This window comes from Pelophylax lessonae (assembly GCF_965119305.1).
Source record: "Pelophylax lessonae genome assembly, chromosome: 7".
Classification (NCBI taxonomy): domain Eukaryota; kingdom Metazoa; phylum Chordata; class Amphibia; order Anura; family Ranidae; genus Pelophylax; species Pelophylax lessonae.
The window spans coordinates 30,779,681-30,804,456 of NC_138774.1; the positions used below are offsets into that span (position 1 = coordinate 30,779,681).

The 24,776-nt window shown below is 43.6% G+C and overlaps 1 protein-coding gene across 2 annotated transcripts in view; it reads right to left on the reverse strand.

The window, feature by feature from the left end:
- Window positions 1–4,365: 4,365 nt before the first annotated feature.
- Window positions 4,366–24,776, reverse strand: part of EXO1 (exonuclease 1) — a 66,241-nt gene continuing 45,830 nt past the window's right edge. For both annotated transcript variants that reach the window (XM_082262562.1, XM_082262563.1), the window contains 5 exons: window positions 15,789–16,032; window positions 13,048–13,501; window positions 8,327–8,428; window positions 4,756–4,940; window positions 4,366–4,516 (listed from right to left, as the gene is read on the reverse strand). In XM_082262562.1, coding sequence (XP_082118688.1) covers window positions 4,510–4,516; window positions 4,756–4,940; window positions 8,327–8,428; window positions 13,048–13,501; window positions 15,789–16,032 — 992 coding nt within the window. In that variant the 3' untranslated portion in view covers window positions 4,366–4,509. The remainder of the gene's footprint in view (window positions 4,517–4,755; window positions 4,941–8,326; window positions 8,429–13,047; window positions 13,502–15,788; window positions 16,033–24,776) is intronic.

A 24,776-nucleotide genomic window follows, 5' to 3' on the forward strand; every position in this document is an offset into this window, starting at 1 on the left:
TCAGAGGCAGCAGTGCCTTAGATGATCCTGTACTGCAGATATCCAACTATGAGGCTGTGAGGCACACTAAAATGCCAGAAAGTGCTATTTTTCAGTATAAATTTTAGACCTAAAAAGTAGATTTTTAGGGTACTACTTTAGGCACAACGAACTTATCTCAACATTCCCTATAGTATTCCCTACTTTTCACTTTATGAGCTCTCATTCAGATTTTGGGACATAAAAGTACTAACATAAAGGTTGATTAAGATGCACTTCAATTTTTGGATTGTATTGGAGATATACCGTATACCTTTTTGTTTCTCTTCTTGTGAGTCCCATTGGGTAGCTTTCCTTGTGTTGGCAATACAAAAAGGGTCCAGGAGAAAGCAAATTTTTTTTTTAAAAAAGGCCAGTGCCTGTCTTTTTATTTTATTTTGGCCCCTTACGCTGATTTCCTATCTGATAAAACCTCTTTCAAAGGGACAGGATGCGGGGTAATTCTTTCTAAAGCAGGCTGTACATTAAGCAATTTTCTTTCCTCCCCCCCACGGATAGAAAGAAAATTGCTTGATTCTCCCATCAACAGTCAGTGTTGATGGGGGAATCCCTTCCGCAGCTCTATTGTGTTCCGCCTGTTGGGAGCGAGCAGAACATAGTGATTAGTGTTGCCAGCTAACAGACAGCTGCACTAATCATTCAGGAAAACCCAACAGGCTGATGGTACAGTTGATCAACCAAAGTGCCCATAAATGGATCGATATTTGGAAGGTCCCTGCAGAACCAGCTGAGTTTTGATCCATGTATGGCTGGCTTACCAGAGACACGGATGGCAATTCTTCCCACTCAAATTGGATATTATAAACTCTGCATAAGACTGCTTTTAATTCAATCCCCCCTCTTCAGCAAGCACAGAAGGTGCAACTGAAAAATCCTAAACTTTGACTCTTCAGAATTCTGCCCTCTAGTGGCAGTCACATTGATCAACTATTAGAATTTGCCCATGTGATTTTTACCCAATAAGGCAGCTTTGGGGTTTTACTCTCAGGTGGAACTGGCCAATCAGCAGTCCTATTTTAGCACCGTTCCTCCTGTATGTCAGTTTTTCTTATTTTCTTATAAAAAAAGGGGGTCATTTTGTTCACAAGTCTTATGCAGACATGTATGCATGCGACTTCAAAAGAAAAAAAAAAATAAGTGGGTGTTTATACCCACCCGTTCCTCCAATATGAACTGTTCAACTCTTTTTTTACAGGTCTCGTTCTGTTAGCCTTTTTTTTTTTTTCAACTCAGCGCTGCTTTAGGACTTCAAATAAAGCAAGAGTTAAAAACATATTTAAATTTTTGGATAGGGCAGACAAGTGTTAGAAACATTTGTGGAGTTATTTTTTGCCACCTGGTTCCCAGTTGGAGTGTTTGCCTAATGAGAACACAAAAACAACTAAAATTCCACTTCAACTCCTTTATGCTGGCTGTGCACGTTTTAGGACAACATGGTGGTGGTCCTTATGTTATGTGGTCACGTATATGCATTTGGCCAACCCCAGCACTATGCTGTTACCAACAGTCCCAGTCACCTAGTAATGATCGGGAGGTGGTTGGGCATGCTTCTAATCACTGTGGCAACTAGAGTGGTCACATGCTTCAGAATCCAATAGTAAATACATATTCGCCAGCACACCAAGGATCTTGCAAAAGCAGTCCAAAAACTTTATTAAAGTTACGATCACATCAAAAAATAGTGCAACGTTTCGGAGCCGCACAGGACCCCTTCGTCAGGCATGTCACATGCCTGACGAAGGGGTCCTGTGTGGCCCTGAAACGTTGCACTATTTTTTGATGTGATCGTAACTTTAATAAAGTTTTTGGACTGCTTTTGCAAGATCCTTGGTGTGCTGGTGAATATGTATTTACTTGTAACTAGTCCAGTTGCCAACTGGTGATCGCTTCAGCACCCAATATACACGAGCCTACAAACCAGGAAGGTGTGCGATAGGAATATGAACTATACGTAATCAGAATCCAATAGAACGTCGCATTGCAATTATTTGCCAGCACGTCAAATTTCGTCCAAAGCTTTTATTGCAGAAAGATTGCCTGCAACGTTTCAGAGCCACAAAGGACCCCCCCTTCATCAGACATGGGATGTGACATGCTTGATGAAGGTATTCTGCATGGCTGATCACATGCCTGATGTAGGGGTCCTGCTTGGCCCTAAAATGTTGCACTTGATCCTTTGTGATGTGACCTTTCTGCAATAAAAGCTTTGGACGACATTGCAAAGGATCAAGTGCAATGTTTCAGAGCCACGCAGGACCCCTTCGTCAGACATGTGATCAGCCATGCAGGACCCCTTCCTTCAGGCATGCGATCAGCTGTGCAGGACCCCTTTGTCAGACATGCGACATCACAGTGAAAAGAAGAAGTACACCACTCAGGTGGATCTATATCCACAATCAGCCGTGGGTGCTGGACCTTGGATCGCCACCGGATAACAGGAACATGAAGAGAAAGTGGCCGCACACCAAAACGATGACTTGATAGTAGCAAAGATTTATTTGTACAAATTTGGATACAAGGTATAACAGAATGGAAGTGGTAGATGCGTTTCACACGACCAACAGTGTGCTTGTTCACTACTTAGTAGTGAACGAGCACGCTGCTGGTCGGGTGAAACGCATCTACCACTTCCATTCTCTTGTACCTTGCATCCAGATTTGTACAAATAAATCTTTGCTATTATCAAGTCATCGTTTTGGTGTGCGGCCACTTTCTCCATGTTCCATGCGACATCACATACCTGACAAAGAGGTCCTGAGTGGCTCCAAAACATTGCACTTGATTCTTTTGTGATGTAATCTTTCTGCATTAGTCCAGTGCAGCTAGTAATTGTGATTCCAAACCGAAATTGGAATTCCTATAGCCTGAGAGGCATCCATAATCAATAAAGTTGACCACTGTGAGTGCAGGCTAGGACGGAGCTCATCCCGCCTCCAGACAGCAATGTACAGGGAATAAAATGTCCATATGAGCCACACATCTCTGCAAACCCAAGGTAAGAAAGTGTAACAGCCTCAGCTGGGGCTCCAGCAAGGCCATGGCCCCAATGCGTTTCACTCTGCCCCTGAAGCTTAAAGAGGTTGTAAACCCACTTTTTTTACATTTACCTATAGGTAAGCCTATATTAAGGCTTACCTATAGGTGCTATAAATATCTCCTAAACATGCACAGTTTAGGAGATATTTACAATGCATGCAGCCGATGACGTCATCTGTGCATGCGCTCTGAAGGAACGGCCACCCGTGCCGTTCCTTCAGAACCCTATGCCGTGAATGGTGGCTTCCGCGCGCATGCGCGGGAGTGATGTAATCGCGCCTCCGGCCAATCAGATGCCCAGAGGATGCGAACAAGGAAGCAGGGCGGCCGGACATGTCGGCCGCCCTGTTGCTGAGCGGGCGACACTTCCGGGGCTTTGTTTTTAGGTAAGTATTTCATAATGAGCTAGTTTGTGGTGCATACTAGCTCATTATGCCTTCGTCTTTACAGGTTTTTTTTTTTTTTTTCTCGTTTTTTTTACGTGCATTTACTTCCTCTTTAATTATGGAAATTAGTCTCCGGGGGTAGAGTGAAACTCATTGAGGGCATGGCCTGGCTGGAGCCCAGGCTGAGGCTGTTACACTTTCTTACCTGGGGTTTGCAGAGATGTGCAGCTCATATGGACATTTTCTTCTAGCTGGTAGTTGCTGCAGAACCCACTACAGTTGAGCCCTTCTTGGGAATGTGTGCAATGGTAATATTGACAATCCCAACAGTTTTGGCTTCAAGTGTGCAGATGGTAAAACCCAAGTAACCCTAACCCTTTGCTGCTGAAAGGTCCAGCCCTTCAAAAGATCGTAAAACGTCTTCACATTATGATCTTTGAAGGGCTGAACCTTTCAGCAGGAAAGGGTTAGGGTTACTTGGGTTTTACCATCTGCACACTTGAAGCCAAAACCGTTTTTCAAGTCTACCCAGCTTCTGCTAAATTGCTTGAGGGCTGATGAAGCCATCAAAAGGCGGCTCAGTATTTTTCCAGTGAAAATAAGGTCTTGATCTTCTTAGGATTACATAACTCGTACATTCTGTAACCTTAGGAAAATTCCTATATAGTAAATGATTTGATGCAAATTCATCTTGTTTTCTAAAGAAAATTTACCAAGAGCCTACTAAAAAGGCACTTAGCCCAACGCATTTCATCAAGGTGATCACATTTCACTAAAGGTCAGGTTTTCTTTTTAAAACATTCATGCACGTCAAACAGCTACAGTACATTCATTCGAATGTGCAAAATATCCAGATGAAAAGTAATTTAACTTCATTGTAAAACTAACTAAAAAAAAAAATAAAACTCCTAGATTCTGAGCTAATAGACCAACAGCTAAAATCTGTATAGGAGGAACAACCATCTGTCTCGGGGTAAAACGAGGTGGTCAGATGAAAATTGTAGCAAACAGCTTCCAAATGCAGAGAATTGTCTTCTGTGGCATCCAATTAATGTCTGCAAAGATTTAAGAAAGGATTAAATCCTGTCAGTAAATTAAATCAGAAAGAGAATGTGAAAGATACAGAATGGAACGCAGACAAGCAACAACAATGTTGGAATGTAAGAGACAAACAGAAGGAAGGAAGGTTAAGAGCTTCAAAGAGATCAAAGACCACAGGGATAAAGGAGGCTGGATAAAAATGGAAAGGGAAGAATGGTGCCAACATGAATGATCGACAGATAAAACCGATTACTTTTTAAAGCTGAAGTTCTTCCACAGGTCGCTGATCGTGGATTGCAGGCCTGGCCTATTCTCATTGTTTCTTGCACCTTTTGCTGACACTCTGCTGCTCAGTCCACTAGCTTTTGCTGGCGCCATTGGTTTCAATTTTGTCCCAGATCGAGAATCGAAGCGCTTTGATTTAAGCAGTCCAGACACCTGGAATCCAATATGAAGAGAATTGAAGACAAAGACCTGCCCCAACCTGAGATCATAAGTTCCTCCAAGACAGTCTCACTTCTCTAGGTATTGTGGTTGAAAGACCCGATGTCACAGACAATGGACATCAAGCAGTGCTTTAAGTGGCCCAAAAGAGGTGCCGATACTCTATTATAGCCTATAAATGTTGTCGTCCCCCCCACCCCACATCAGGGTCCCCACAGAGCACCCCCCCCCCCCCCCCCCTGGGCTGGGACTCCGGAGCAGGGGTACTCCCTGGTGGTGACTGGTCTGGCTCTGGAGTGGGAAATATTCTGGGGAGGGGGGGGCAATTGAGGGCGCAGATGTCGAAAATGAGCGTACTGGTACGCTAAGGTGCACGAAGAGGTGGCGGTATGCTCAAGAGCCATATTCGGAAGTGGCGGTACTGAGTACCAGTGCATACCGGCCCACTTAAAGCACTGACATCAAGTATTTTCATCAGAAATGCTAGACATAGAGAGGACTGCTTGAAACTTATTTTAATCACTTAGCGACCACCCACCAAAGATATACTTCAGCACGGCGACTGCTCTGCACCAGATCACGCCTAGTACGTGATCTGAAACTTCTGGGTCTGGGGCGCCCGCTGTCCAATCACAGCGGGAGCCAATCAGCGGGTCCGAGACACGCGATGTCTGCCGGGACCCGTTGTTCGTTCTGGAAAAAGGCAGAGCAGCAGTCTGCCCATGTAAGCGAGGCAGAATGCCGTTCTGAGAGAGGGGAATGTGCTGATCCTGTGTTCCTGCTAAGCAGGAACACAGATCTCTACATTCCTCCAGTCAAAGCACCTCCCCCACAGTTAGGAATCACTTCCAGAGAACACATTTAACCCTTTAATCGCCCATGTTAACCCCTTCCCAGCCAGTGTCATTAGTACAGTAACAGAGCATTTTTTTTAGCACTGATCACTGTATTAGTGTCAGGTGATCAATTTGTCCATCGCAGTCCCGCTATAAGTCGCTGATCGCTGCAATTACTAGCAAAAAAAAAAAAAATTAAATATATATATATATATATAATAAAAATGCCATAGTTTGTAGACGCTGTAACTTTTGTGCAAGCCAATCACTATCCAGCAGCAAGCATACTATTTTGGTATTTTTTTTCAAAATGGTCAGCCTTTTTTTGTATATAGTGGAAAAAATAAATACCGCAGAGGTTATCAATTACAACCAAAAGAAAGCTCTATTTGTGCCTTCTGTGGCTGACTGCAGTCTCCCCTACACCATCGCCAGGACCATTGGCACACAGTGCCTCCAGTGGCTCTCAGCGGTCTCCCTCAAATCATCGCCAAGATCGGCACATAGTGCCTCTAGTGGCTGACTGTGGTTCCCCTTCACACCATCGTTGGGACCGTCCGCTCACATCAGTGACGTCATCTCCAGGCTGCAGCTCTCAGCTCCACCACCGTTGGTCTCTCTCCTAGGGATCGAACAATGATCGGCAACACCGATATATCGGGGGCCGATAAGCACTTTCCCCGATATAACGGAATCGGCCCCTGAGGTTACCGATATTTAAGGAAAGTGCATGTACTGGAGTGATACCTGCAGCTAGAGGCATCACCCCGTTACCGGTGTCCAAAGCAGACGGTCGGCTGTCTTGTAATGGCAACCTATGCGGCTGAGAAGCCACTCGGCTGTCATTACAAGGAGCGGGAGGGGACGTCCCCCCTCCCACCGCCATGGTCTCCCATCCCACCGAGAGACCCAGGAATCCTACCTCCACCACCGCCGCCGAAGAGAAGACCCGGTCTCCATGTGAAAAACCCAGAAGTGATGTCATGTGTACTCTGCGCCGAATTAAAAAAACTGACAGCATTCAAAACAGCCAAACTTGGCGTTTTGAATGCTTTTCAGTGCAGAGGAGGGGTTTGGGGTCTTTTAGACCCCCAGATCCCTCCACAACCTCCAGATCCCTCCACAAGGAGTACCTTTAGAAACCGATATCCGATGACCAAAATATCGGTATCGGCATTAAAAAAAGGATATCGGTCGATCACTACTCTCTCCTGCCTCCTCGCCCAGGCTGGGCACTCTGCGATTCTTGAGGTGGACCGCAAATTGCCACCTACAGTTGGTCCATCAGTTCACAGCCCCCCTGGGCACAGCACTATAGGAGTGGCTAATAATTTCTCCTTTTCAGTTCTCTCAACATCTTTCTCCGTGACAGTTGCAGGACTGGCTCCAACTTGGCCCCATCCATTGGCCTGGACACTCAGCCCCCTCTTCAGGGTTGGTAATGCGGACAGTACATGGCATTTTAATTTAATTACCCCAATTTTCCTTCCCTTTGATGCTAATAAGCAGGGAGCATTGATAGTTTAAAAAAACTATTAGATGGGCACCTTAGAGACCACAACATACAGGGGTATACAATGTACGGTTAGCAGCAAACACACACACACACATCATAGGTTGAACTGGATGGACTGATGTCTTTTTTCAACCTCACTATGTAACTATGTAATAAATTGTATTTTTTTGGAAGTTTTTGCAACAGCAACAGTGTATTAACTACAGCCCTAAGCGCTTTTCTGAGAGTTTGTGGCGACCCCCTAGGAACACACCTATCCGTTGATCCCACCTGATGTTAACCCCTTCCCTGCCAGTGTCATTAGTACAGTGACAGTGCAAATTTTTAGCACTAATCACTGTATTGGTGTCAATGGTCCACAAAAAGTGTCACGTAGTGTCTGATTTGTCCGCCACAATGTCGCAGTCCCACTAGAAGTCACTGGCCGCCGCTATTACTAGTAAAAAAAAAAAAAAAAAAATCAACACAAATTCCATAAAAATATTTCATAGTTTGTAGACGCTATAACTTTTGTGCAAACCAATCAATATATGCTTATTGGGATTTACTGGCAAAAATTGATGAAGAAATTAGATTTTACATTTTTGTGTGGATATGTTTTATAGCAAAAAGTAAAAAAATTGTCGCTGTCAGTGATGGCGAACCTTGGCATCCCAGATGTTTTGGAACTACATTTCCCATGATGCTCATGCACTCTGCAGAGTACATGAGCATTATGGGAAATGTAGTTGCAAAACATCTGGGGTGCCAAGGCTCAGCATCACTGGCCTAGGAGAAATACTGTATTATTAGAATACTCCTGCAGTTGCGGCGCCCCCTCGTCTCTGCCCCCACCTTATCTCTGCAGTCAGCAGCATATAGGACAGAATTGCTCCTACAGATCCTGCACCTCTCTTTGCAGCAGGAAGTTAGTGAAAGCCAGAAGTACGACTGTGCAGCTGCATTGCAGTTCACGGACTTTACATAATAAATCAAGACATTCAAATGAGATACTTGGATACATTTATCATTTCTGATCAGATAGTTACCTTCGTTTTTGGAATAGGCTTCCTCTCTGGATACGCCGTCTGGTGCGCAGGAGAATCTTTTAGGCTGAACTCAGGAGAAGACTCCAGACTCTTCTCCATGTCCTGACAAAACAGAAGATAAAAGAACCCTGCATTATGAAAAGTGCAAAAAGAAAGCAAGAAACACAATTTTTTCAGAGCAGCTACCATGAGTCTTTGAGAAAGCGGATTGGACGAAACATGTCAGGTGGGGCGGTGAAGCAATACGAAGGATAAAGCTAGGATACCATCTTGCTGAGATTTTTTTTTTTTTTTTTCATATAGTGAAGAAAGTGCTTTTACCCCTTCTGCCACGTGAGAGTATTTTTACAAGTTATTTTTTTCAATAAAATTATGGTTTGCGGTCTGCACTATGTTGCCTTTTCTTTTCTAGGACATCTTATATTGGAGACACCGATGGCCAGTATGAAGAGTAGTTCTGGATGCAAGCGGTGATACAGCTTTATACGAAAAAGCGAGTTTGAACTCCTGTTAGTGGGGTCCAAACCAGGTGACACCTAGAGAGGCTCTTTGGTGGGGGGCACATCGGTGCGGTTCTCACTGGAGGATAAAAATGTGAATTCCTTTATGCACATGGAAGAAATTTGTTGCACTTTCTGAAGATTGTGGTCACAAAGATTGGATGGTGAATTGAACGCTTTTTTATAATCTGTACAATTTCCATGATTTTTCTTGGGATATACTGTATATTTCAAGGACTATATCTGCTATATTATACTGATTCACATTGTTTATCTGCCGTCAAATGTTTGTTATATTGCACAGATAGAATTTTTAAGATACATATTTTGTTTAGATTAGGGATGCACGGGTACCAATTTTTTTTTTTTTTTAATGATTTCGAGTTCCGATACTAATTACCAATACCTCCGCAATTGTTTTGTTTACACCGTCAGCAATGGTACAAAGCATTGAAAAGTTATTTACACATGTATTAAAACATTATTTTCTTCATTTTGTGCTTTGCTCAATGTGAAACGTAAAATATATGTTAAAGGTGTAAAAATATTAATGAACAAAGAAAACAGAAAAAAGAAAACGTTTTTGTGACAGTGTTCACCGTCACTGGGAGTAAGGGGCAAATAATTGGGGGACGCTGAGAGAATGGTTTGGATGGCTTCAGATGGGAGAGTGATATTTGTCAATTTGATCCCACTTTGCACTGTGATACCAGTGGCCTGTTGCCAAGGAGTCTGTGACGCCTAGATGTGTATTCCATGTGTTTCAATGTAAAAGACTGTCACTGGCAGTCTTGTCCTATTGTCAGTTTTGAGATGGAATGTGTATTGTGTTAAGTCTGCCTGTCCCATTGTTAAATGCTAATGAACCCACATTGTTCTGTCTAGATGGCTAGATAATTAGTTCAGGTCAATTCTGTTTCTGTATACAATTTCCTATTCATATGATAATGTAATCAGGCATTCCCTTACCTGTGTGTAGTAATTTGATCAGGAGGGGGATGTGCTCAGGTGTGTATAAATTGAGTGTGAAACTCAATAAAGGAGAAGATTCCAAAACTTGTACGAGCCAAGTTGTTGGCTAGCTTTGTATGAGGGCGGCTGGGAATTCTGGGATATATGTTCATGACTGCCAGGAAGCCATATACTGACAGAAGATCACAAGTACAGTGTGGGTCGGCGGTTCCGTTAGGCTCCGTTCACATGTCAGCGTATGGATCGCGGGCAGAACCGCCGCGGTTCCGCCCGCGATCCGGAGATTATTGCAAATCGCGGGACGCCTGTGCGTTGCCCGTTGATTTGCATTAGCCCCCCAAACGCTGAGCGATGTTGCCGCGATTTCCGCCTGCCGAATCGCGGTAACATCGCGAAAAAAATAAATCGCGGGACGCATTACGCCCAAGAGCTTCTTTGGAGCATATTGCGTCCCGCGATTTTTTTTCTGCCCGCGATCCATACGCTGACATGTGAACGGAGCCTTACAGTTTTAACTTAATCGTTTATAAAATAGAAGTGAAGAAAGAAAAAAAAAAAAAAAAAAAAAAAAAAAAACGCAGCAGGAAAATATTAAAATGGAGAAGAATAATGGGATTATCCACTTCTGGACTGGAAGGATTTTCCTCCTTAACGACCAGGCCATTTTTTGCGATTCAGTACTGCGTTACTTTAATGGACAATTGGGGGGTTGTGCGACGCTGTACCCAAATAAAACTGACGTCCTTTTTCCCCACAAATAGAGCTTTCTTTTGGTGGAATTTGATCACCTCTGCGATTTTTATTTGTGCACTATAAACAAAAAAAGGAGCGACGATTCTGAAAAAATAAATAAAAATATTTTTCACATTCTGCTATACATAACATTCCCCCCCCCCCCAAAAAAAATGTAACAATCTAAATTTATCATTTTAGGTCAATGTTTTCTGCTACATATTAAAAAAAAAAAAAAAAAAAAAAAAAAATCGCACTGAGCGTATTTTAATTGGTTTGCGCTAAAGTTATCGTGTCTACTAACCACGGGAAAGATTTATGTCATTTTTATTGTTTTTTTTTTCTACTAGTAATGGCGGCGATCTGCGATTTTTAGAAGGACTGCGACATTGTGGCGGACAGATTGAACCCCTAACTGCCATTTTTGACACTTTTGGGGGTACCAGTGACATTACTACAGTAATCAGTGCTAAAAATATTCACTGTTACTGTAATAATGACATTGGCAGGGAAGGGGTTAACAGTGGATAATGAAGGGGTTAAATGTGAGCCTAGGGCATTGTTTCTAACTGTATGGGGGTTGGGCTTCTGAAATGATTACAGAGACCTGTGATCCTATATAGAAGGATCACATGGGCTCTGTGATCATTCCAGAGAGAAGAACGGTCACAACAGCTGACTGTCCTCTCTCAGCGGGGAACGATCGCGGGTGCCTGGCGGCAATCGGAGCCGCTTGCCCTGTGCATCAGAGTCCTCGCTGCCGAGTGGGGGCAGGAGCGCGCCACCAACGTACAGCTATGTCAGTTTGTGCAGGAGGGGCTGCCTGCCGCAGAAAATCTAAATTTATATATTTACTTGACAGATTGCTTTAAACTGAATTCATCTGCAGATTTAAGTTCATCCCATTGATCTGTAGATGTACAAAGATATAAAAAGAAACATTGTTTCTTTTTGTATGTTTTAGGGACTGAGCAATGTTGTTAGTAAACATTTGTCCTTTTTTTAATTATTTTTTTTTTTTTTTTAAATGTAATTGCCAGGACATCGTTTACACTTTAGCTGTCAACAGGGGAAACCCACTGATAACTGAGTCATTGGTTCTTAAGGATGTGGCGGCCCCGCTCTTTATAAACCGATAATTTTACATTTCAGCTGTCAGATGGTGCCCAGGCTGCCATGAAGCCGCCACCCCCCAGGAGTGCCCAGGCTGCCATATTGCCGCCACCCCCCAGGAGTGCCCAGGCTGCCATGATGCCGCCACCCCCCAGGAGAAGTGGATTGAATGAAGCTGGCTGTCAATCTAACCTGAAGACCTAAGACATCTAACTGCAAAAAAGAATTGCTGCAAAGCACAGCTTGAGTTAAAAGAGAATAGGTTTAAAAAAAAAAAAAAAACAAACACCTTTATACTTACTTAACTGATGCTGCGTCTGTCCCCTGCTGGCTCTGCACTAAGAACTTAGCGATCAAACACAGCCGATCGCTTAGCTCCTTGTCTTCAGTGAGCAGTGACCGTCCATTACCAGCTCTCTGCTCTGCCCCTCCAATGCTCACTGGAGCGGCAGATTGTGGAGGGGCGGGAGTGGCTTGCTCAGTCTCCCAATAGCTTGCTGAGAGGCTGAGCCATCTGTCAGTCCAAGCATCTGGGTGAATCCCAACTGTAAACTTGGCATCTTTTCTGAGCCTGAACCAGATGAGGGACGTCACTGTTGACTGAAATCGGGTAACAGGAGTGCAGAATGAACTGCACTACTGTGATCCATGGACGCATAGCCAAGAAAGCTTTGCCCATACTTCTCCTTTAACCACTTACCGATGGGCATATACCTACTTCCCTTGTTGGGTAGAGTATATTAACTGAGTGGCGGCTATGTTATCGCTGCATGTTGTTCCTTTATGCAGTTGTACATTGCGGGTTGTGCCGAGTGTGCTCTGGACTCTGTTTCTGTTTGTATATTTCAATAAAGTTTTTTCTTGATATAACAAAAAAAAGTCCAAAAACCCCAAAAGAGGGGCGGGGGCGGCAACTGTCAGAGGACTCAGAGAAAGGAATTTTACGGTAAGATTTCACAAAAATTCAGTTTTCTCTTACGTCCTCTGACAGTCGCCGCCCACTCATACAGTCTTCACCAATGGGATGTCCCAAAGCAGTGTAGACATAAGAGGTGGGAAGCACAACCGTCACAAAGGCAACGCAGCACCCAGGTCAGAGAAAGGAACCTTATCTGAAAAGAAAAGGTAAAACCTTTGGGTAACAGAAAAGCTCAACTGGAGCAAACAACTGAGTTGGAAATGCTAATATCAGGGGGGTATTGGACCAGAGGGACAGCCCCCTGTAGGTGTGTCTATGTAAATTGCTTTGTTTTTAACAAGTCTTATGCCTAGCTTGCTCCTGTGGATAAGAGGTCAATACCCATTGGTGAAGACTGTATGAGTGGGCGGCGACTGTCAGAGGACTTAAAAGAAAAAAAAAAAAAAAAAAATTAATTTCCGCACAAGCAAAACCTTAGATCTTACTTCTGAGCTGGAGTCCTCAATCTCCACCACGGTCATTTTGCTCTTCTGAGTGATAGGACAGTGGGTTTGGTCCCCGTTGGAGATTACAGTCTGATCCAGCTGAAGATGATCGCTGTCTGACTCTATACTGTTCTTAGTCCTCTGAAACCTTCTAAGAGACAGGACAGAGGGACAGGGAGTCTCAGGCTTAGGCTTCCCTTTGGCCAAACTTCCTGACCAACTAAAACAGTTTCTTGGATTCTGGAGTGGAGAATCTGCATTCGATTTCACATTGCAGTCATCAGAGGTGGGAGATGGAGTCAGCTCTCTTTTACACAGTTTGTTGCTTTCGTCCGTTGTTTCCGTTGCCTGGTTGTCCTCACAAGTTCCTGAATCGTTTGTTTCTGTGCAGTCTGTTGGCTTGAGAACGTCTATAGAGGAGGTGGTCGCCAGCTCAGATTGGTTGCAAAAAAACCTAAGAAAAATTAAAAACGTTACACACAAAAGAACAGAATACCCCAAACTAGCGATCGACCGATATCTGATTTTCATTGCCGATACCGATATTTTGGCCATATCGATACCGCCCCCTCCCCAGCCCGGTCCTCCAGTTTGTGTATATATGTATGTATGCATGCATGCATGCATATATGTGTGTGTGTGTGTGTGTATATATGTATGTATGTATGCATGTGTGTGTGTGTGTGTGTATATATATATATATATATATATATGTGTATAAACATGACCACTGATTGCTCAGTTCTCAGGTCTGCTCTGAGCAGAGAGGCTGAGCAGTGATTGACTGTCACCACTCTCTGCTCAGAGCAGACCTGAGAACTGAGCAATCAGTGGTCATGTTTAGAGCCCACGGGAAAACCTTGCAGAATCAGAGTGAGGCTGCAGCAGGTAAGTACATATGTGTTTTTTTTTCACTCCAGCACTTTTCCTTTTTTTACAGAGGTTTGTTATATCTGTTCAGAAAGTACAAAAAGGCTGCTAAACCTGCCAAAAATCCAATGAGCTTGTAATTTCTTGTTTGAGCTGACTAGCGCTCCCAATCCAAAGCATTGTTATCAACTGTGCCCAGAGCCCCCCTCCTCTTTCCTCCATTTGGGGCTATTTGAGGATGGGAGGGGGACATTTGCATCATGTTACCCCCTAAATACAGTTGTAGCATGGTACAGAAGATGAACTTAGCCTTTAAGTGTCAAAAAATAACACTTCATTCAAGTCTATCCAATTCGACAGCAATACACACACACACATACATATATATATATATACATACATATATAAACACACACACACATATATATATATATATACATATATATATATATATATATATATATATATATATATAGATACACACACACACACATATACATACCTACACACACACACACACACACACACACACACACACACACACACACACACACACACACACACACATATATATATATATATATATATATATATATATACACACACACACACACACACACACACAATCGCCAGCTGAAAAAAAATATACTCGGGTTAGGGCTTGGGGTTGAGCAGGGTTTTTTTAACTTCATTAAAGTAGTTTTTCCCAAAAAATTGTATTTTCAAAATTGCTGCACAAATACCGTGTGAGACATAAAAAATTGAAAAGATCGCCATTTTATTCGCTTTTAAAATATATATATTATGTTTGCGACATGCCTGCATCTCAGAGATGTATAGTAACTAAGTAGAACTACTTCACTACTGTACTTAAGTACGGAAAGGCGGTATCTGTACTTTCCTAGAGTAGAATTTTTTTCTCCTACTTCCACTTTTACTTCACCACATGTCTTCAATGATTTCAATACTTCTACTCCGATATTTTTTTTTTTGTGCTGCATAGTTACTCGTTACTATTATAAAAATTACCACTGCCAGAACAGTAGATGGCAGGTTTCATGAAGCTCAAAACGTGTATTAGCGCATACGGAAATAAATGTTACTGTATGTATAAATAAAATTTCATTTGAAATAATAAAAAAACAATATGATGTTCAAACTTTTGACTTCTTTCTTTAATAACTACATAACAGTACTTGTACTTTTACTTTCAGTACTTGAGTAGCAAAATTTTAAAAAAAACTACTTGTAATACTTAAGTACAAAAAATGTTGAATACTTTAGTACTTCTACTCAAGTCACTTTTTGATCGAGCACTTGTACTTTTACTCAAGTATGGGTTTCAAGTACTTTATACAACTCTGTTGCATCTGTATTCAACGCACAGCACCACATCAGTGTTAAAACGTGAACAGAGCATATAAAAAGATGTCTGTGTGTCCTAGCATTGTGATCCTGAGCCTGTGATCGAGCCCTAAAGCGATTTTAAAGTAAACTGCTGCAGACAGACATCCTGAGTTTGCTTTTTAATGCTCCAAGGCTCTGTTTCTGACTTCATGAGGGGAATCAAACTTTGACTTCACTGAACCACCCTTCTTTTCCAGCTAAAGGGTTGCAGCCAACCTTGGAGCTGTTATTTTCAGATCCCAGCTTCACAGACTTTCAGCAATGCCTACTGTAGAAGCCTGGCATTGCAGATTGGCCTTACAATGATTTTTTGTAGCGACTGCTGTACGGCCTTATATTGGTTTATCAAGGAGGACCTTTCTATGGAGGGGCAAGAAACCCCTTTTTAAAGCAAATCAACTGCTATTAGATTTTGGATTTCCCCAGTGAACTGAGAGGTCATGGCACCTAGAAAAGTGACTCACCTGCTGCGGGTTCCAGTGACAGGCACTGAACCACTTTGCTCATTTCTCCTTTGCAACAAGGTGGCAAATTTATTCCTCACTTTGGGCTGGATGTCTGTTGTATTGGCCCGGTCATCTAGTGGTTGTAGAACATTTGATGAGGGAGAAGCCTTCAACTTTGTCACATGGTCTTCACTTTCTTTCTTGGGTTTCTTATTTTGAGAAAAAGAATATTGACTGAGGAGGTCGGATTCTGAAACCCCGCCTGGAAAAATAAATTAAAAAAAGGACTTGACTTTAGTCAATGAAGTCAACTACTTGAAGTTCCACCACTTCGCTTGCGACTTTTAGTGGTAGCATAACGCGCTCACCAAGGCTTACTATACAGTATACAACATGCCTACTCAGAACTAATGAATACTAAGACTTATAAATTCCTTAAAATACTTAATGGCCAAAAGTTTGTGAATACGTGACCTTTACACCTATATGAGCTTACTGGAGATCTCATTACAAAACTGCGACCATTTAAAACCACTTAAGCCCTGGAAGATTTTACCCCCTTCCTGACCAGGGCCTATTTTGCGATTCAGCACTGCGTGACTTTAACGGACAATTGCGCGGTCGTGCGAGGCTGTACCCAAATGACATGGACGTCCTTTTTTCCCACAAACAGAGCTTTCTTTTGGTGGTATTTGATCACCTGTGTTATTTTTTGATCATGCGCTATAAACAAAAAAAGAGCGACAATTTTGCAAAAACAACAATATTTTTCACATTTTTTCACATGAAATGCCCCAAAAAAAAAAATGTAAAAATCAAAATTTTTTTAACATTTTAGGGCAATTTGTTTTCTGCTACATAGGTTTGAAAAAAAAAAAAAAAAAAAAAAAAAAAAAAAAAAAAAATCGCAATAAGCGTATTTTGATTGGTTTGCGCAAAAGTTATTGCGTTTACTAAGGGAAATATTTCTGTCATTTTTGGTGTTTTTTTTTTTTTTAAACAAGTAATGGCGGCGATCTGCGATTTTTTTTTGCGGGACTGCGACATTGCGGCGGACAGATCGGACCCTTGACTGACATTTTTGACACTTTTGGGGTGACCAGTGACATTACTACAGTAATTAGTGCTATACATATGCACTGTTACTGTAAAAATGACACTGGCAGGGAAGGGGTTAACTTTATTGGAGAAGGAGGGGTTAAGTGTGTCCCTAGGGGCGCACTTCTAACTGTAAAGGGGCGTGGCTTTTCATGTAACAGCAGAGATCTACGGTCCTACATAGCAGGATCATATGATCTCTGCTGTTACACAGGGGAGAATGACAGGCGGCTTTGTTTACATTAGCCGCCTGCCTTTCTCCCTCTGTAACCGACGATCGCGAGTGACCGGCGGTCACACACGCGGGGATCAGAGTGAGCGAGCGGGGGCGGGAGCGCGCCCCCGGTGGCGCGTGCTCGCCCCCTATTGGCTCACAGGCGAGTGATGTACCGGTAAGTCACTTTGCCTGCACGGGGCTGACCGCCGCAGTATATGTACTTGTGGCGGTCGGCAAGTGGTTAATATGAAGCTGGTCACCGCTATAACAGCCTCAACTCCTTTGGGAAGGCTTTCCACAAGATTGCGGAGTGTGTCTGTTGGAATCTGTGTCCATTCAGCCAAAAGAACATTTGTAACATCAAATACTGATCTGAGATGATTTGTCTTTCAGTTGGTATTCCAATTCATCCAAAGGTGTTCAGTAGAGTTGAGGTCAGGACTCTAGGTGGGCCGCTCAAGTTCCTCCATCCCAAACTCATAGAACCACGTCCCTATGTAGCTAGCTTTGTGCACACTTCTGCTGAAACAGCCTTCTCCAGTTTGTTACCACATGGATGGAGAAGCACAACGGTCTAAAATCTTTCTGTATAAAGTTGCATGTACTCATTTTGGCAATCATGCAGACTCCTTTTGTTTTATACACGCAGGTGGCAGGGCCTGACCCAAAGTGGTTGTAATCATCAGACATTAAATTATGAATGAAGCATATCTCTCTATAGTGTGTACTTGTCTCAATTAAGGGCACTAAAGCCCCGTACACACGTAGCGATCGTCGGCCGAATGATTTTTGTCCAGGGCTGTCCTGTCGGTTGAAAACTGCAAAAGACTGCACATGAATTTTGTCGGCCAACAACAGCCGACTGCAGAAGTGATGTCATGTGATGGTTAACTTTCCCTGTGTTTTTTCTTTTCTGAGCATACCCAGTCTTGCAAATCTGCTGATTGTCGGCCGAATTCTGTACTGACTGGCGAACAATCGGCCGTTCTGGTGACGGTCAACAAATATTTTAAAATCTGCACAACAGATTCTGTTCGGCCGAAAATGCGCTGTCAGCTGTCGGAAGCATCATACTAACAAGCCTACAATCGGCCGATCGGTCGGCGGTTGAATATTTGCGGCCGACAATCGGTAAGTGTGTACGGGGCTTTAGTGTCACTTTTGTCTGCAGCTTCGTTCCACTGCTATCTGCATGAATCACTTCTGTCAATTTTTCCTGACACCAAGAGAACAATGGTGACTGAGGAAGGAGCTTCAGCAGATTGACAGCCTCGGCTCTGTCCCTGTGCACAGAAGTGTGTACCTTCCCTCCAATCAGAGCTCTGCAGAATGTAACTTCCGCTCTCCGCCCCCTTTTTTCTGACACTCAGACATGCAGTATAAATTCTGCACTTTGAACAGAGAGAGGAGCGAATACTCCAGATAAACAGGTACAACTTATGTAGGAGGATTTGTTTAGTCTCTGTATCACCCAAGGATAGTCCCTTCCATGGGTATATGTAAGGGTTTACAACCACTTTAGGCATCATCCAGACACATGAATATCATTAAAGTGATACTAAACAGAGAAGTGTTAATTGCCAGAATTCATTCACATTAACCACTTGCCGACCGCCGCACGACTATTTACTGCAGCGGTCAGCCCCTACTGGGCAAGGCGACGTAGGGCTACGTCGCTCGCCCACGAGCCTCTAGGGGGCAAACGCGAGCCGCCGGGGGCATGCTCCCGCCCCCGCTCTTCACTAACATCCCCGCGCGAGTGACCGGCGGCTCCGATGTACGCCGGCCACTCCCACTGTGCAGGAGCCAATCAGCAGGGGTCTGGTGGCCTCAATGTCCACCGGGAACCCCCCTCAGATCATTCACAGATCTTTTCTAAATCCTTAAGGTTTCTTGGCAGCTCGAAGTTTCGACTCTCTTCATAAATTTCCTATAGATTTAAGGTCTGGAGACTGGCTAGGCCACTCTATGACATGTTCTTCTTCTTGCGCCACTCCTTTGTTGCCTTGACAGTATGTTTTGGTTCATTATGCTGAAAAACCCATCTATGACCCATCTTCAGTGTTCTGGCTGAGGGAATAAGGTTCTCATCCAAGTTTTGGATGAGAACCTATACATGGCACCATCCATTGGCCCTGTCCATTGGCAAAGTCAGTCTGTACCTTTAGCAGATAAAACAGCCCCCAAGCATCGTTTCCACCTCCCTGCTTGACTGTAGGGATGGTGTTCTTAGGGTAATAGTTGTGTTTTTCTTCCTCCAAACATGGCGAGTCCCCCTCCTCAAGAAGGCACATGTACAGTCATGCCAATGAACATCTAAATGATTCAGAGAAGGATTGGGAGAAAGTGCTGTGGTCAGATGAGACCAAAATTGAGCTCTTTGGCATTAACTCGACTGTTTTGAAGAAGAAAAATGCTGGACTATGACCCTAAGAACACCATCCCTACAGTCAAGCACGGAGGTGGAAACATGATGCTTTGGGGGGGTTGCTCTGCTAAAAAAAAAAAAAAAAAAAAAAAAAAAAAAAGGTACAGGCCAACCTTTCCGGCATTGATGACCAATGGACGGGGCCATGTGTTGTAAAATCTTGGATGAGAACCTTCTTCCCTTAGCCAGAACACTGAAGATGGGTAGTGGATGGGTCTTCCGGCATGACAATGACCTAAACATACCGCCAAGGCAAAAAAGGAGTGGCTCAAGTAGAGGCATATTAAGGTCATGGAGTGGCATAGTCAGAACTTAATTCTATAGAAAATTTATGGAGGAAGCTGAAACTTTGAGTTGCCAAGTGACAACCAAGAAACCTTAAAAAAGGAGGAGTACAGCCAAAGCTCATTTGGCTGTACTTCTCATGTGGATCACAGGAGTGCAGTTTGTTTTGCACTTCTGTAATCCGTTTTCAGCAGAGAGCGGGCTCAAGCATTACAGAGTCAGTCCAGGCTCCGTGTCATCATGACCACAGAGTCCGGATCCCCCCAGATCCCTGGACCGACACCCGGCTCAGCCTCTCAGCGAGCCTCTGAGAGTCTGAGCCGGCCACTCCCTTCCTCTCCACAGCCCAGCGCTCCAGTGAGCGAGAAAAGAGGGCAGAGCAGAGAGCGGTGACTGCCAGTCACCAGCTCTCTGCTCAGGGAGCTGTCAGAACTAGGGATGCACCGAAATTAAATTCTTGGCCGAAGCCGAATAATAATGAAATGCTTGGCTGAAGGTCAAAGGCCGAATACCGAACGCGGTGTTTCGCATTTTTTCCATTTATTTTGCCAATTTTTTCACCATTACAATAATTAAATGGTAAAAATTTGCTTTTTACTATCTTGTGTTGCTTTTCAGATAAATAAATCAAATAAATAACAAAAATACAATTTCAAAATATTTATTTAACACTGAACATTTTTAAACATTCCAGCAAATATTATACAAACAAAGCACAATATAACTTAAAATAAATAAATTAGTAAAAAAAAAAAATTTCTGCCATCTTTGAAGCCCTTTTCTTGAATAGCCTACGTTAGGCCTATAACCGACTGCTGAAAGAATGTAACTCTGTATGTCTACAACAACAAATGTGCATTGAATAGTGCAAAAAAATGTGGATGAACCCAAAACAAATGAATAACTGTCCTAGACATAAGCCTACTTAGCCTACTTCAGGAAAAGTGGCAGGTTCTTCTTTATGAAAAGTAGTTTCTCTGCTTTCTCACATGAAAGTCGGTTCCTCTTCTCATCGATGACATGAGATGCAGCACTAAACAGTCTCTCACTGTCGGTGCTTATGCATGGAGCAGACAAGTACCTGCAGAATAGTTGAAAATTTTATTGCAGTTTTCTGACAGTTGCTCATTTCAAAACGAACAATGTCTCCCATACAAGTAGCCTACCTGCGTGCCATCTGCGCCAAGTCGGGAAAGCGGCCTTGATTGGTCCTCCAAAATTCGAGAGGGTTATTGCTCCTGGGGATGGGGACTTCTGAGAGATACCCATCTAACTGTTGAGCGGTCGAGCTTGTCCTCTGTCTTGCAAATGGGTTATTCTCTTGGAGGATCTCATCGAACATGTCAGACAGCGAGACTGTTCGCGGCTCATCTGTAGTACGAGCCCGTTTACTCTCTGCGCTGTTTTCATCTCCTGCGCTGTGCATCACCTGACCGTCTCCATCACCTAGCGGCTTTCCCAAATCCAACTCAGCCTGGATCATTTCTCGTGTGCGCATCTTTTTCCCCACATCCAAGTAATGATCTTTATATCGTGGATCAAGCACAGTCGCGATGAAGTACAGGGGTTCTGAGTCCGCCTGACTAAATCGTGTGCTGACAGCTTCTAAGAGCGCACTTTTAGTTGTTTTCACTCCGTGGTCTGTTTCAGCCTCTTTGTTTAACCGCTTGCCGACTGCTCACAGTATATTTACTGCGGCAGTCAGCCCCTCACAGGCAGAGTGACGTAGGTCTACGTCGCTTGCCTGTGAGGCTCTGGGGAGCGAGCGCGCGCCCGCGGAGGCGCGCTCCCGCGCGGGGGGGGTCCGTGACCCGATGTCCGCCGGTCACTCGGCGATCGTCGGGGGAGAGGGAGAATGTCAGGCAGCTTGTGTAAACAAGCCACCTGTCATTCTCCTCGCTGTAAAAACACTGATCACATGGATCTACTATGTAGATCCGTTGATCAGTGTCCTTACAGCTCAAGCCACAGCCAATCACAGTAGAAAGCACGTCCCTAGGGACACACACAGCCCCTCCCTCCCAAATAAAGTTAACCCCTTCACTACCAGTGTATTTTTACAGTAACAGTGCATATATATAGCACGGATTACTGTAGAAATGTCACTGGTAACCCCAAAAGTGTCAAAAATGTCAGTCAAGGGTCCGATCTGTCCGCCCCAATGTCGCAGTACCGCAAAAAAAAAAAAAATATATATAATCGCAGATCGCCGCCATTACACGTTAAAAAAAAAAAAAAAAAAAAAAAAAACACCAAAAATGACAGAAATCTTTCCCTTTGTTAGTAAACGCAATAACTTTTGCGCAAACCAATTAAAATACGCTTTTTGCGATTTTTTTTACCAAACATAGGTAGCATAAAACAAATTGGCCGAAAATTTTAAAAAATTTTGATTTTTAAATTTTTTTTGGGGGGAATTTCATATAAAAAAATGTGAAAAATATTGCTATTTTTGCAAAATGTACGCTCTTTTTTTGTTTATAGTGCAAAAAGTAAAAATCACACGGGTGATCAAATACCACCAAAAGAAAGCTCTGTTTGTGGGAAAAAAAGGACGCCAAATTCGTTTAGATACAGCGTCGCACGACCGCGCAATTGTCTGTTAAAGTCACGCAGTGCCGAATCGCAAAATACCCCCTGGTCGTTTAGCAGGAAAATCCTCCGGGGCTTAAGTGGTTAAAAGACGCTTTAATGCTGCAAGTAAGGGTATGACGTCTGCCACAGATGCATCAGATGAGCTTATCTCTTTTGTTATCTGCTCAAAGGGGGCGAGAAGAGAGAGAACGTTCTCGATTAACACCCACTGGTGTGCGGTGAATGTCGCGGGCAGGTCACGATCTGCTATGTATGTAGCCAAGACTCGCTTTTGCGCAAAAAGGCTTTCCAGCATATAATATGTACTGTTCCACCTTGTGCTCACATCTTGTTGGAAACGTTTTTGTGGCATTCCGAACTGTTCTTGGATAGATTGTAGGCGTGCATAGGCAAGCGGTGAATGTTTAAAATGGCCAACAATTTTCCTGCACATCTGCTATACTGCGCTGACTCAACAATCCCTCATTGACCGTCAGTTGAATTGTGTGTGCCATACACCGTATGCCTTTCAGATTGCTATCTTCCATGGCTTTAGCCATATTTCTTGCGTTGTCACTGACTACCGCATGCACTTTAGATCGGTCGATACGCCAAGTGTCAAACATGTTGGCGAACGCCTCGGATATGGCTACAGCTGTATGGGACCCTCTAAACTCTTGTGAGTGAAGCACAATCTTTTATAGCTTGAAATCTGTGCCGATCCACTGCGCAGTTAAACTCAGCATACTAGTGGGGCTCACATCCGAGCTCCAAATATCAGTCGTGAAGCTGAGGGCTGCAATATCTGTGGCCAAAAGCTCATGGACGTTAGTTGAAACGACGTTATACATCTCAGGTAAGCACACGTCTGAGAAATGCAGTCTACTAGGGATGGTGTAACGGGGCTCAATATGGTCTATAAGCCTGCGAAATCCAACATCCTCTACAACAGAGAATGGTTGATCATCCAATGCGATGAATTCCATTATCCTTTTAGTAATACCTTTAGCTTTGGCACTGTCATTGGCAAACTTTTTTGCCTTTTCTAAGAAGTCAGCCACAGATGGAGTGGGTGTCCTAGGACTGGGAGCTACTTTTCTTTTCGCTGCTGCCGTAGCCGCCGCCGTGTCTTTCTCGTACTCTGCATGATGTTCGGGGTGTCTTGATTTTAAGTGATAAATTAAACTTGAAGTGCTGTACGTTTTTGCAGATGCACCCCCTCTGGACAATTCAGCAGAACAATGTCTGCAAACGGCCGTTTTTGCCTCTTTCTCTGACACTTTAAAGTGCTTCCACACTGCTGACATGTTTGCTGCATAAAGCGCGCGCCTCTCACTCTACGCGGGTTATTTTATTGCGTCATTACAAACGTCATTGTTCGGCAAAATTTATTCGGCCTATTTACTTAGAAAGTGCTTTTTTTTGGCTATTTTCGGCCGAATAATTTCGGTTGCCGAACATTCGGTCCATCGCTAGTCAGAACCAAGTGATCGGCGGCATTCAATTGCTCGGTTCTGAGTGTAGAGGCGCCGGGGGACCGATGCTGCATCCACCTGGGTAAGTATGAATTAAAAACAACCCATAAACCCATACTTCTCTTTTAAGGCTTTAGAGAAGATCTGAAAAGAAGATTGGACTAAATACCCTCCTTAGATGTGGCAAACCTGGTCACCAACAAGACACGTCTTACCTCTGTGCTTGCCACCAAGTACTAAGTCATGTTTTGCTTGGGGATCAAATACTTATTTTACTCACTGAACTTCAACTCAATTTATAACATTTGTATCATGTGTTTTTTCTGGATTTTTGGTTGATATTCTGTCTCCATCATTTAACCACTTTATGTCCGCTCACAGTAATACTACTGCGGCAGAGTGGCTCGTTATCGTCTGACGACGTAGTATTAACGTCGTCAGACACTCCCCCTTCTGGGCGGCGCTTGCGCGCCGCCGGAGGCTCGCTCCCGCTGTTTTCATTCACAGCGGGAGTCGGGCCAGGGGAGGAGCAGCGGCGATCACCGCTGCTCTGCCCCGATCGCCGGGGATCTAGTGCGGAGATCCGCCCGCCTGTGTAAACACAAGCGGACGGATCTCCATAGTGACAGGGAGTGACAGATTGGACTGTTCAGCATAGCTGGACATCCGATCTGTCCATGACTCACTCAGTCACCTCCCCCCCCTACACGTCAGTAAGCACCAGGCATACATTAACCCCTCCCTCTCCAATAAAATTAACCCCTTCCCTGCCAGTGTCATTTTTACACTAACAGTGCATATATATAGCACTGATTACTGCAGTAATGTCACTGGTACCCCCAAAAGTGTCAAAAATGTCAGTCAAGGGTCCGATCTGTCCGCCGCAATGTCGCAGTCCCACAAAAAAAAAAAAAAAAAAAAAAAAAAAA